This window comes from Mus musculus, chromosome 12 (assembly GCF_000001635.26).
Source record: "Mus musculus strain C57BL/6J chromosome 12, GRCm38.p6 C57BL/6J".
NCBI classification, from domain to species: Eukaryota; Metazoa; Chordata; class Mammalia; order Rodentia; family Muridae; genus Mus; species Mus musculus.
Genome location: NC_000078.6, coordinates 71,307,850 through 71,320,872, shown reverse-complemented (window position 1 = coordinate 71,320,872; position 13,023 = coordinate 71,307,850). Strand labels below are relative to the sequence as shown.

Genomic DNA, 13,023 nt, shown 5'->3' with positions numbered 1-13,023 from the left:
GATCAGCAAGGTACACTAATACGCCAAAGTAGAATTTGAAAGACATAAAGAATCTCCCATCAGCCGGGTGGTGATGGCGCACGCCTTTAATCCCAGCACTTGGGAGGCAGAGGCAGGCGGATTTCTGAGTTCGAGGCCAACCTGATCTACAGAGTGAGTTCCAGGACAGCCAGGACTACACAGAAAAACCCTGTCTCGAAAAACCAAAAAAAAAAAAAAAAAAAAAATCAAGGCCAGCCTGTGCTAAATAGTGAATTTCAGACCAGCCTGGGCTACAGTTTAGACCCTGTCTCAGAAAACAAATAAACAAACAAACAAAACAAAGACAGGTAAGAATTACCTGAACTTAAACTACCTCAACTTTTAACTAAGGAAATGTTTTGGGGGACTGAAGAGATGGCTTACTACCTATGAGCCCTTATTGCTCTTACAAAGGACCTTGGTCCAATTCTCAGTACCGACAGAGGAGTTTCCAACCATCAGTAACTCCCGTTAATTCTTGTGACCTCCACAGGCATCAGCCAAACACACGGTCCGCATCCACAGATGCAGGCAAAGCACACCAGCCAAACACACGGTCCGCATCCACAGATGCAGGCAAAGCACTCACACACAAAAATAAAACTCATAAACCTAATTTAATTTTTTTAAAAAAAGGTTTCCGATTCATTATCCTCTCTGAGCTGGGTAAAACCTATTTAATTATTGCAAATAATATTCTACTCTAGAACAAGTCTAATGTAAATCTCAAAAATAACACCAACAGCCAGCACAAGATTTATAGGTGTAAACATCTGGTTTTTATAACAAATAACAAAGTTTAACAGCAATAAAACAAATCATTTAGTACAGCATATAATGTGTTATATTAAATTTACACAATGATATATATAAAACACATACTGTTTATATCATACAGTAATTCAGCAACAGGAATATCAAAACAGGAATCCAAAGAACTACTACTCATGCACAAAACATGCATATATCAGTATTTTAAAAACTCTATTTTACACAATACTGTTTACCAAAAGCTTTTTTAAAAAATGTAATGCCCTTCCAGATAAGTCAGCGGTCCGGTGAGGGTTGAACTGCACTACTGTTCAGGCCAGTGCTTGGTGAGAGCAATTCTGGGCTTGGAGTCAAGCCCAGTAAGGGTGAATTTCTTTGCACCAAAGGACCAACACTTTATCCCAAAGACAAGCCCTCTAAGGGACAAACAGTTGTATTGGCTACAAATTAGGAGCAGAGAGATAGAAAGGCATCAAAAACTGCTGGATATATGGCCCATGAAAGGGCTACTGTAACGAAGGCGGAGGCACTACAGGTGGCAAAGGTTTTTGTGAATCCTTTTAAGGTCCTATCAGTCTCCCTATCCAGTTTACCACCTCCAGATTAAAAGTCTGGTCTACTAAGTTCTAAATCCAGTAAAAAGTGTACTTCTAAGAAGAAAATAGGATGGAGAGACATCTGAGAGTGTTGTCTATAGTAAAAAATTTACAGAAAGCAATGACTGTTTTGTTTGTTTGTTTGTTTTTTCTACCTACTCTACACAATTGTATGCAATGCCCCTCAACCGGAAAGCCCTTTCAGGGACAAAGCCCTAAAGGATCAAGGAGCGAGTTCACGGCTTAAAAATTTTATCCACGAACCTTGGAAACAAAAGGTCTCATCCAAATAAAACTTGAACATCACACACCTGTACTTGGCCAGACACTCGGACGAAACATCTGATAATCAAAATGCATTCACTATCACCACCACTAAGACCTCAATATTCACTTCTAACTAGAGATACATCCTTCACCTTCCATTAAAGGCACTAGCGTCCATACATGACCGCGAGACATAATTTATCTTGGGTTTATCCTAGTGAAAGGAAAGTATTCCATTTAAGTATGACACAAATATTAAGACAACACCTTTTTCTTTTTCTCAGAGACTAGGGGGAGGAGAAGACACTCGCTACATCAGCTACTCAAACGGTAGTCATCAGTTTCAAAGAGCCAGAGCGGAAACGGAGGATCTTCTTCTTGAGGTTGTGCGAAGCCTTGATTTTGACAAAGGTTTTTGTGGGACGGGTGTGGAGGTCTGGGGCCGTGACCGTTTGAATCGGGAGAGTCTGGACAAACTGGGACCAGATTAAACCCCCGCTCTCCTCTGAGTCGCTGGTGGTGGTGCTCTCGCCCACGAAGTCGCCTTCGCTCACGCTGGACTCGCTGTCGCCGAAGCAGTTGGTGGTGTAGTTGCTCTGCTCGTCCTCGCTGGTGTCCACCACCGTGGAGTGGAAGAGCGACTCGCACTCCGCCGAGTACTCGGAGTCGCTGGGCACGTAGGCATAGGGGCTGGCGTAAGGCAGGGCGACAGCCACCCGGTAGGCAGCCCCGTGCTCCCTGCGAGCCCTCCGGGCCCTCCGCAGGGCTTCTTCGTAGGAGACCTCGGCTGACGATTTCCACCGCCGGTAGTCGGTTCGCTTGTGCTTCGGTTTGGCCACCACGGGCTCCCGGCCATGCGCGTGCGCCCTGCTACCCGCCCGATGGCCGCCGGTGCCCAGGGCCCTACCGGGAAGGCCAGCGTCCTGCAGCCCGCCACTGCGCCGGCCCTTGGCGGAGGTCTTCCTGAATTTCTTATTTGTATCCGAGTCGTCTGGGAAACGGCACTTCTTGCCTGCTGCCCGCGGTTTCTCCCTGACGGTGGGCAGGCCGTGTTCCATGGCTGCCTGGCCGCGGGCCTTCAAGGTGGCGCTCCTTGCGACACCCGGGTTCCTGTGTGCACGGTGAGGCCTGGCGGCCGCCTGCTGCCCCGGAATGAACTGAGCTTTCACCAGATGCCCTTCCTCGAGGCTTTGAGATGAGCCCTCGCTTTTGAAGTCCAAGGCCGGCCTGTCCAGCGCGGGCACAGCCTGGAGGCTGTTCTTCTGCGACATCTTTTTCGGGAGCTGCAGGGCTTTGCTCTCTGCGGGGGCGACAGGGCCTCTGCCAGGACTTGTTTTAGGAGAAACAGCGGAGGCCTGATTGCTTTCCTTCATGGATTCCCCCAGCCCGGCTTGACACCTTGTGAGCTCTTGAGAGGCTGCCTTGGCGGCTTTGGGCACATGCTTGCTTTGGGGTTCCATGGCGGCGCCTGCCGAGCAGCTCTCCGGCAGAGCCAACCTCTTGCTTTCTAACTGGTCTGTCTTTGAGTCTTTGGACCTCTGCTTAGGAGGGGAGAATGGCCCGTTTTCCAAAGAGGTTATTCCCCCAGCGGGCAAACACATCTGTTTTGTATTCTTAAAGTTCACACTACTGCCCGGTGGGACGCCACTAGGGGCCCTGACACACACACTTCCATTCCTCAGAAGGCCCTTGGTAGGGTCAGCGTTCACACTGGTTCTAGGTTTATTGGTCCTTACAGGGTGTGTTTTCTTCTGCACGAGGCTCAAAATATACCCATCCATTTTCTTACTGGATGCAGGATGGGAAGCGGACCACAAACTGCTTGGAGATGGCAGGGAATTGTCTGTTTTGGTGGCGTTCAGTTCAGATCCAATGCAGATGTCGCTGGCATGGCTCCCAAGCCCCTCCTCTTCCCTCAGAGTGTTGCCCGTCAGACAAAGGAGAAACATTGGGCTCTGCACAGCCACAGCATGAAGTGGACTGGGGTAGCGATATACGTCATTCCCGTTTTTAGACACAAGATCACACTGGTATTTAGGATTCACATCTGCAATGACATCAAGGGAATTAAATTGTGGTGTGGAGGGGGAACTGCACACTGTCCCTGAGGCCTGGTCTTCACAGGGGCCGCCTTTACATTCCAACCATCCTATGAGATCTGAAAAACATGTAAAGATACACTGAAGAAATGAATCGGTAGAGCCACTTCGACTCTGGCCAGAGTTTACTAAGGTGAACTGGATGGAGACAGAATAGCAAAGGATCGAGAACTAGTCCACACTGGTTCCTCTGCAAGCTTACATGAAGCACATGGATGACTGAATGACAGCAAGCACTATTCAAGAATTTTGACCAAAAAAAAAAAAAAAATAGCCATTCATAATGCTCTGAAACTACTGAATAATGTAAGGGAACACTTCATGAAGCTTAGTGAAAATCATGATATCAATCAGGATAAAATTTTATGCAAACAAACTCTTGACATTAAGCACATCAAAATCCTAACGGTACCCTTCCAGTGTGATAAGTGATCTGTTTCCAATAACTGCACCTTAGAACTTTTTGTTTTCTTTTTCTGGTCTACTCTCCTTCCTCTGGTTTCTCTTTAAAATATTTAAGACACTTGCTGTGGCCATTTTTGTATTTTTTTAAAAACAAACAAAAAAAAATACAAAATGTAATCTATTTAAACATAACTATCCTTTGTGGGAAAAAAATCAACAAAACATATCAAGGCTTTTTTAAAGGAGTGCTCTTATTTTTAACTTTGCTTATGTGTTAGTGCACCTGAGTGCCGTGCCCACAGAGGTGAGAAGAGGACTAGATTCTCTGGAGCTAGAATTACAAGCCGTTGTAAGCCACCTAAGGTGGGTGTTCTACAAAAGCAGTGTGCGCTCTGAACCACCAAGCCTTCTCACCAGCCCCCAGATCATATTACAATAACAACTAATAAAATTTAACAGTCACCATATATCTTTAACAGTGACAGAAAAGACAATATTTTAATAGGGTAAGGAATTTTTAAAGTTTGAGCAGTTTTAAAGGATAAATTTGTTGGGGCTAGAGACAAGGCTCAGCAGTTAAGAGCACTTGCTACTCTCAGGGAGGACCTGGGTTCAGTTCTCAGCACCACACGGCTGCTCAAAGCCCTGACAGCCCTAGAGGATCCTCACGGCTGCTCAAAGCCCTGACAGCCCTAGAGGATCCTATGCCTCTTCTGGTCTGTGGACACTGTACACATGTGGTGAACTTACTCAACATTCATACACATAAAATTCTATTTTAAAAGAAGCTTCTTATATTTCAAAACTGTCCATGTCAAAATACAATGAAACAAGAGGGAGGGAGAGAGAGAGGGAGGGAGGGGGGAAGGGGGGAATGAGACCTCCCTAGCTAATGACATTTCCTACCATCCTCCCCAGTACCTTAAAACCCTGCTCTTTGCCTTAAAGTCATTGCCTATGAGCTGCCATTTATCTCCTGTCTCTACTTAGAGCAGACAAAACTGTCTCCCAAGTCCCAGCCCAACTGTCTCAGTTATATAAGGATGTGGCATTTGGAAGCACTAGGGGTCTGTCTTGGAGGAAAACCTGTTCAAAGTGCCTCTTAATGGGTTTATAAAGTTTCCCTCTGAAACCAGATCTTCGGAGTGATGGGGAGCAATTAACAATGAACTTGAGGCCCAGATACTAGACTGATACAAGATAACAGGGTTCTGTGCTCTCCCAAATGGTTGATTGCTGCTGACAACACACACTGTACAAACAGAAAGGCTTGACCAATTAGCAACCTCAGCTGCTCAGTGTGCTGTCTGCTTTGTTGGACTCAATCAGCCTTGTACTTGGATGAAAACCATGAACGTAGTAGCCCATCCTGCCGCCACCCCCAGCTCCAATCCTCTTGCTTTCTCTGCTGTTCTATGTTACCAAAATACAACAGGAATAAGGGAGTGCTCTTGAGTTCTGACTTTCAAGGACAACTCTCAAGTGGAAGCTTCTCACAATATCTGTGGTCACAGGACACTTTAAAACAAAACAAAACAAAACAAAACAAAACAAAACAGATGAGATGGCTGAACATAGCCATTTCTGAATTCCCTTGGAGTGGTGGCAGAACATAAGTTAGATCTGAGTTTGAATTCTGCTATGGCCCAACTATGTAACCTTAAATCATTTAAATAACCTCACTAGGCCTCGGGTTTTTTATATTTGATTTTATGTGTATGTGCCTGAGGGTGTGTATATATACCATGTGTGCAGGAACCTGCAAAGGTCAGATCCCTTGGACCAAGAGTTATAGATGGTTATACCGAGACCTGAGCCCAAGTTCTCTACAAAAGCAGTAAGTGCTTTTAACTGCTGAGCCATCTCTCCAGCCCCTCATTTTCTTTTCTTAACTGTACCCCAAATGTTAACAATTGTACCCTGAAAACCTGTTGGGAAAATTCAAAGAAGGTAAATATATACAGGTCATCATAAGTTCTTCCATACTTGCAATATCATGCCTGTCTTGGGCAATGGAGAATTATGACATACAGACTACGGGCAGTTTCATTATGTGGAGTATTCTGAGAAACGTGGAAGGGCCACCGCTCCCAAAGTGTCAGCAGTCCTTGGCTAGACTGATAGACATAAAAAGAGAGAGAGAGAGATAGCCAGGGGTACCCCAGAAACACAAAGAAGAAGGTAAAAATGGGGCTGTAGATGAATTGTATGTGTTTAATGCAGAGCCCTAGATTCAATCACCAACATCAGAAAGGGGTGAGAGGGGAAGGAGGGAGGGAGGGAGGGGAGATGTTAAACAGCAAAGAACCAGAGCTCTGTCTCTCTAATACAGGGACAATTCCCCCAAGAGTAAGGTGCCTTTCTAATTCCATAATGTAAAGCCAACTGTCACCAAAGAGCTGAGGAGTGTAGATGTTCCTCTAGATCAAAGTGTAGGCTCTGTGTGTAACTGTGGCACTGAGTACACGCAGCACACTGCCCAAATTATTTCCTATCAAAAGATAGCTGAAGCTACATAGCCATAAAGACCCCTAACCTCGGGGCTGGAGAGATGGCTCAGTGGTTAAGAGCGCCGACTGCTCTTCCAAAGGTTCTGAGTTCAAATCCCAGCAACCACATGGTGGCTCACAACCATCCGTAATGAAATCTGATGCTCTCTTCTGGAGTGTCTGAAGACAGCTACAGTGTACTTACATATAATATAATATATATAAAAAAAAAAAGACCCCTGACCTCTTCCAATTAGAGCTTCTGTCCATGCTAAAATCCTTACCTGCAGATTTGGGGCAACCGTCTGAGATGGTCAAGGCCGCCTCCAAGGGGCTGCAGAAGCAGGTGCTGGAATGGCAACTGGACAAACACTCACTGAACACGGAGTTGGAGGAGTTAGAGAGGGAGCCCGAAGCTCCATCACTCAGCTCATAAAACCCTACAAGGAAAAGGATGGCTGGAATTAGGATCCTATCAAGCAATAACACACAAGTATATTAAAAAGAGGCAGGCTGGAAAGATGGCTCAGCACTTAAGAGCACTGACTGCTCTTCCAGAGGTCCTGAGTTCAAATCCCAGCAACCACATGGCGGCTCACAACCATCTGTAATGGAATCCAATACATATGATAAATAAATCTTTTAAAAAATAATAATAATAAAATGACCAGAGGCTGACACATCAAAGAAGAGGAAAGCTCATTTTTGTTTCCAGTTATTTGTGTGTGCAGGAGGGGGGTGTATCACACAAATGGTAGATTTTTAAACAAAATTAAGTATATGGTTTTATTTCAAATATTTCTTAGAGAAGGTAAAAATCATGTAATGCTAGAGACAGTTCAAAGTTCCTTTCATCCTACTTTCTGTCCCATCTTTAAAGGTGTGAAAAAAAAAGGAACCCACATCTGCCAGACCCTCAACTTTACCAGGAATGTTTCAGAAGAAATAACTAATTTCTCTGGGTATGGCTGGGTATGGTGGCTCATGCCTATAATCCCAGCACTCAGAAGGCTGAAGCAGGAGGACGGGAGTGGACTCAAGGCCAGCCTGGGCTACAAAAACAAAAACCACTCAAGTAAATAGTAAGTATAAGAAAAAAGAAACTTAAGGAGCCAAATGGCTTAAAAGAAGGGGAAACTGCAGCCATCTCAGGAAGCTGAAGTGTGACTAATTTTCTAGACCAGATCTGATTTCTCAGGTTTCAAAGGAGGTCTGTTTGTGCTTTCAGAAATCTCAATGGAAGTCTGTAGTTTTAAAACTCAAGGATCACTGGGCAGCTCAACCCCATTATTGAAAATCTTATAGGGTTGAGTTTACTTCCCCCTCCAAGCAAATGAATGGCAGGCTACTGTTCAGTTGTTTTCACACTGGAAACAAACGCTAGATCCACTCGCTGGCTCCCTCACCTGAGCTAGGCCGGCTGTCTGTCTCCAGGTGCTCTTCAGATGTCTTCTCCACATCCAGTCTCAGGTCACTTATCTGCTTGTCAAGTTCTTGCAACTGATTCAACAAACCGGCATCTCTTCTCCTCAAACAATTCTGATTAGAGAGAAGCATGAAAATAAAATTAAATTAAATTATATTAAATTAAATTAAATAAATAAGCAAGCACATAGTGATAAAACCTGAAAGTCCCCCATGGAAGCCACTCCTCTGAGTGTCCCCAAGCCCTTTTAGATCAAAATGCTACTGCATAATCAGAAGGTGAGGCATGGCCTCTATCTTTAGATCTTTCTCAAATTTTTTTTGGTAATATAAACTTTGTTCATTAAAAATAATAACAGGGCTATAGCATGGCTCATGGGTAAAGATGCTTGCTGTCCAGGCCTGGTCATCTGAATTCAGTCCCCTGAACCCAGGACAGAAGGAGAGAAACAGCTCCTGGAATTGGTCCTCAGACCTCCACAAGAACGATGTGCCACACCGATGCACTCATTTGCATACACCAAACACACAATAAATTTTGGATATATATGTGGCTGAGTTGTAGTTCCTTGGTAGAGATCTTGGCTATTGTGCCTGTGTTCGATACCTGGTACTGCAAGGATGGAAAAGATTTGTTTTTAGCTTTCACTAATCTATACAAACTGACTTTTTATAGGTCTGGGCAAGGAATTTGCATAGACTTCGAATCATCTGGTGTGCAGCCAGTTTAAAGAAAGTCCTTCACAGTGGGCTCTTGAAGTCAAAGCAACAGATTTTCTACATTACACTCGAATCTTTCTTAGGTGAGGTTTTCTGGCCAAATGTCATGGCCTACAGAATTTTGTTTTCTATTAGTTGCTTAGTGGGGCTTAATCAGTCTTAAGGCCTTTGAAAGCGAGAAATTAATACTAATAGCCAGCGCCAAGTATAATGTGAGCTGGCAGAATCCAAAACCCTCCAGGGAAAGCCCGTCAAGATTTGAACTCAGCTTGGGTTTCCCAAGGTGACAGACTGGTTGTGCTAACTCACACTGCCATCTAGTGCTCCCCACTGCTGGAAAAGCAAAAGAACTCGAAAGGCATCTGGTTTAAATCAAGAATGCCAAGTCTACAAATGAAAATAGTACCATAAACATTGACTGGAGTGGAATTCTCCTGACACACTGCCTTGCTCCCCTGAAGCGGACAATAGGAATGCGCTGCTCTCTCGATCTTGAGATTCAGGAAGACAAAAAAAAAAAAAAAAAGGTGCTATTGTACAAGACAATACCGAAATGTAAACGACCAGTCACAACCAGAAAGAACTGGCTCAAATTCACGTACATACAATTCTGTTCTTCTACCAAAGAAACAGTAAAAATGCCAAAACAGAGCTATTGCACAAACCACAGCACACATCCTTACAAAATAGATACGTGGTCCTTGCTCACGACCTATGACTTCTGAAAGCTTAGAGACGTAAGCCATATGCTTGTGTGCCAAAAATTGAATTTCATCAGAAAAAAATGAATTAAATAAAAGCACTTTGATGCTCTGTAACTACACAAAAAATCTAGAAAACCGTAATACAAGAAAACACGTGACAACCCACAACATCACTTTCAGGGGGCCATTATATAGCTTAAGTAGTCTAATACAACACGCTGGGATAATAATCTTTTTGCTGTTTCCAAAACTACATTTTGAGGTCACTGAAACAAAGCTGCCGCCATTATTTTGAGGCAGCATCAAAAGCTGTTCTCAACACATGAAGGTCCAAAGTTCTTTTTCTTCCTTGCTAATGAAGACTGCACAGAACGACTGAGACAGTGACAGAAATCCAATAAGATAAATACTCCCAGCGAGCAGGTTCTCTCTTCTCCCACCTCCACCACCAAGCACAGCTGGCGGACCGGATAAAAGAGGAGGGGGCAGGGTCTCCGGCCAAATTGCCAGTATTTGCATCTAGTTTTAGCTGCCTTATACAAAGGACTTCTATTTAAAACTAAGCACCAGCCCAGGCAAAAGAGACTTGCAGGAGAGAAAGCACCGGGTAGGGCACGGCTCCCAGCAGGAGCTTCGCCGTAACCGTAAAACTCAATGTTGGACAGTTAGGCAAGCAACAAGCCTCTTCCTCGCTTTTGTGCGCACCCCCCCCCCTCCTTCCCGGGGAGGGATAACCAGGGAGACCATAAGGTGAAATGGCATTTTAAGTGGGGGTTGCAAACCTCGGAGGAAGGGGGCATGCAGTAGCCTAACTTTAAGGCTGGAACCAAGGGACTCCAAGAATTCCAAATGCAGGATAGATGAGCAGCCACCCCTCCCCGCAATCCGCCAGCTCCTCAGGTGACACAAAGCAGGCATCCGCCAGCAACGCGTGGAAGTCATGGGCAGCGGGCATCCGAGACACCACGGGCTCAGGGAAAATCGAGGTGGGGGTCACGTCGCGGCCAGGGATCCCACAGCCAGAGGCCATCAGCCCACCCTCCAGACAGGCCACCGGCCACCACCTACCAACTGCCTTCGCAGCAGCAAGATGTTCTCTTCCAGGAACTTCTCCTCCAGGCGGCTGCGCTGCGCCGCGTCTCCCCGCAGCTCCCCGGAGCGCGGCGCGACGGTCCCCACGGTCCCGGAGCAGCGCAGCGCACCGCGCACCAGCAGCTCTTGGCGTTGCCGCAGGTACCCCAGCTCCGCCAGCCCCGCCAGCGTGGCCTCCTGGCGCTCGCGGGTACGCTGCCGCTCCGTGTCCGCCTCGCCCCTCTCGCGCCAGCGCCCCTCGGCCTCCGCGCCCCGGCCGGGGCTCAGCGGCTCCGGCTCGCGCGCTGCGTCCGGCTTCATGACCCCCCGAGGCCCCGCCAGCCCGGGAGCAGCAGCACACGCTAGGGCCCCGGCCGCGAGCTCATGCCGCCCGCACTCGCATCCCGCGCTGCTCCCGTCTGCCGCCCCGCAGCTGATAACGCCCCGGCCACGCTACGTCACTCCCGGCCCCGACACCCCGCCTGCTCGCCCGCCCGCCCGCCGCCGCCTCCGCCGGCTCGCGGCGATCAGCTCCTGTCAGGCGCCGGGGCCGCCTGCGCCCCGCCCCGGCCCCGCCCCGGCTCCGCGCCCCCTTTTTCGGTCCTGCGGCACCGCGGTCCCCTCGGCGCCGATTGGCTCGGCTCCATCTCCGGCAGCGGTGGCGGGTGAGGGCCGAGCATCTTGTTACAGCCAGCCCCGAGGGCCGGTCCGCGGGCGCCGTGGCTTTGGGCTCCCGGGACAACTTTCTGAAACTTAACCCCTTCCTCACGTGTCCACGCTCCAAGTCCTCTCCCTTGGCTCTGGGTTTCTTCATCCCAAGCTAATGTCCACTCGGTACTCAGAACACCACTTCTGTAGACTTGGGTTTGGAGGTCGCCTTTGTTTTAAACTCTATTTTGTAACTGGAAGGAAAAAAAAAAAACAAGCAAGGACGTTGTTCTAAAACTCTTTTTGTTTGTTTCAGCTTTTAATCGGAGCTTTGCTGAAGAAGGCCTTTCAAGTCTTACAGAAGGATGCTGTTGTGAGGCCAGCGTTCGCATCAATTCCTATAAAAGCCCAGACTTTATGAGGGGTGGCGTGTGAGCACCTATTGTTTTGTTTTGTTTTGTTTTTTACCGTTCCTTAGCTTCTGTTCACTAGAGCCCTGACTCCGAATCCAGACTGTCTGAATCTGATTCCACGAATAGCAAGTTAAGTGCCCTCCTTGTGCCTCCGTTTACCCAATAGTAAAATGGAGCTAACAGACCAGTCTATTCTAAGAATTACAGTGGCAAACGACGTATAATACATATGCGGTGGTCCAGCACATAAATCTTTAAATAGTTATCTCTCTCCGGGAGGCAGAGGTGGCACATGCTTTTAGTCCCAGCACTTAGTAGGCAGAGGCAGGCAGATCTCAGGGTCGAGGACAGAGAGAGAGAGAACGATATTGTGCTCATGGGGTTTCTTCCCCGACCCCAGGGGAACTTATTTTAGAATTCCCCTAAAATACCATTCAGGATTTGACCTTGTGTCCTTGGGATGCCACTCAGTGGGTATTTCATTGGCTCGGGGATCTATCTGGAAACGCCATTAGCTGGCTTATGGGAGCTGCACCTCATGCCTTGAATCCTAGAACCTCAGAAATTAAATTTAGGGAGTCACAATTTGAGATCATTAAGACAAAGTGTTCTATGAAGGAACACATTTCAGGTCATGACTTCAGAATTTTACACCTTTGCCCAGCTGCTCACTTCAGCAAGGAATTCTCTCTCTTTTTACTCTCTATGTGGTCTAATCTTCCAAGATCAATTTGTTCATGCCCTATGCCCCATACCCGCCCCCCTGCCCCCACTGGTTAACTGCATGAGTGCCTGGTCTTTCTCACACACTATTGTCTGGTTCTCTTTCTGGGCACACACAATCTGTGTGCTTAGGTGTTCCTTGTGTATCTTCTCTCCAGCTACGTCATAAAAGCTCCCTGAAGGCAGGAACTGTTTTAATACCCTCATAGTACCGGTGCTCTCGCTAGGTGCAAGGCCTAGAAGCATGCCACTAATAATTACCAGAGGACACTCCGGAGGATGCAGGATAGTTAGAAATTGTTCTTCTATTAGCATACTTTTAAACGCAATAGTTCCCACTTAATCTCTACAACAAATAGAATTAAGTTGACCTTTATCAAGAAGACGCAAACAAAAGCAAGCACTTCCTTGCCTCACACTCACACCCGTTATCCCCCCCCCCAGCTACACAAGCACCCCCACCCCCTCACCCCCCACCCTGCCTCCTACCTCCCACAGACATAAAATGGAAGACAGCCTTGATTCGTAATTAGCATGATGTAAAAATGGAATCATATTCAGGTGTTCCCAGATGTACAAAGCTTACGGGACACACATTCTTTATGCCTACTGTGTGTCAAACACTACACAAGAGCTAAATTTGCTTCCTAGTTTCAGGAAGACAAATTTAG

The 13,023-nt window shown here is 46.8% G+C and overlaps 2 protein-coding genes across 3 annotated transcripts in view; both read right to left on the bottom strand.

Moving 5' to 3' along the window:
• Positions 1–765: 765 nt before the first annotated feature.
• Dact1 (dishevelled-binding antagonist of beta-catenin 1) lies at positions 766–10,989 on the bottom strand. Of its 2 annotated transcripts, none has more exons than NM_001190466.1 (4): positions 10,566–10,989; positions 8,055–8,187; positions 6,933–7,088; positions 766–3,813 (listed from the first exon to the last, which is right to left on the bottom strand). In NM_001190466.1, exons 1-4 carry the CDS (start codon positions 10,887–10,889, stop codon positions 1,979–1,981), a joined length of 2,448 nt encoding a protein of 815 aa, NP_001177395.1. In that variant the 5' UTR covers positions 10,890–10,989; the 3' UTR covers positions 766–1,978. The 2 variants fall into 2 exon arrangements, with proteins under 2 accessions (NP_001177395.1, NP_067507.2); NM_021532.4 differs by having other exon boundaries at positions 766–3,702.
• The window catches only part of 2700049A03Rik (RIKEN cDNA 2700049A03 gene), a 173,117-nt gene continuing 171,002 nt past the window's right edge, over positions 10,909–13,023 (bottom strand). Inside the window, exon 28 of the mRNA XM_006516365.4 lies at positions 10,909–11,470. Coding sequence (XP_006516428.1) covers positions 11,460–11,470 — 11 coding nt within the window. The 3' untranslated portion in view covers positions 10,909–11,459. The remainder of the gene's footprint in view (positions 11,471–13,023) is intronic.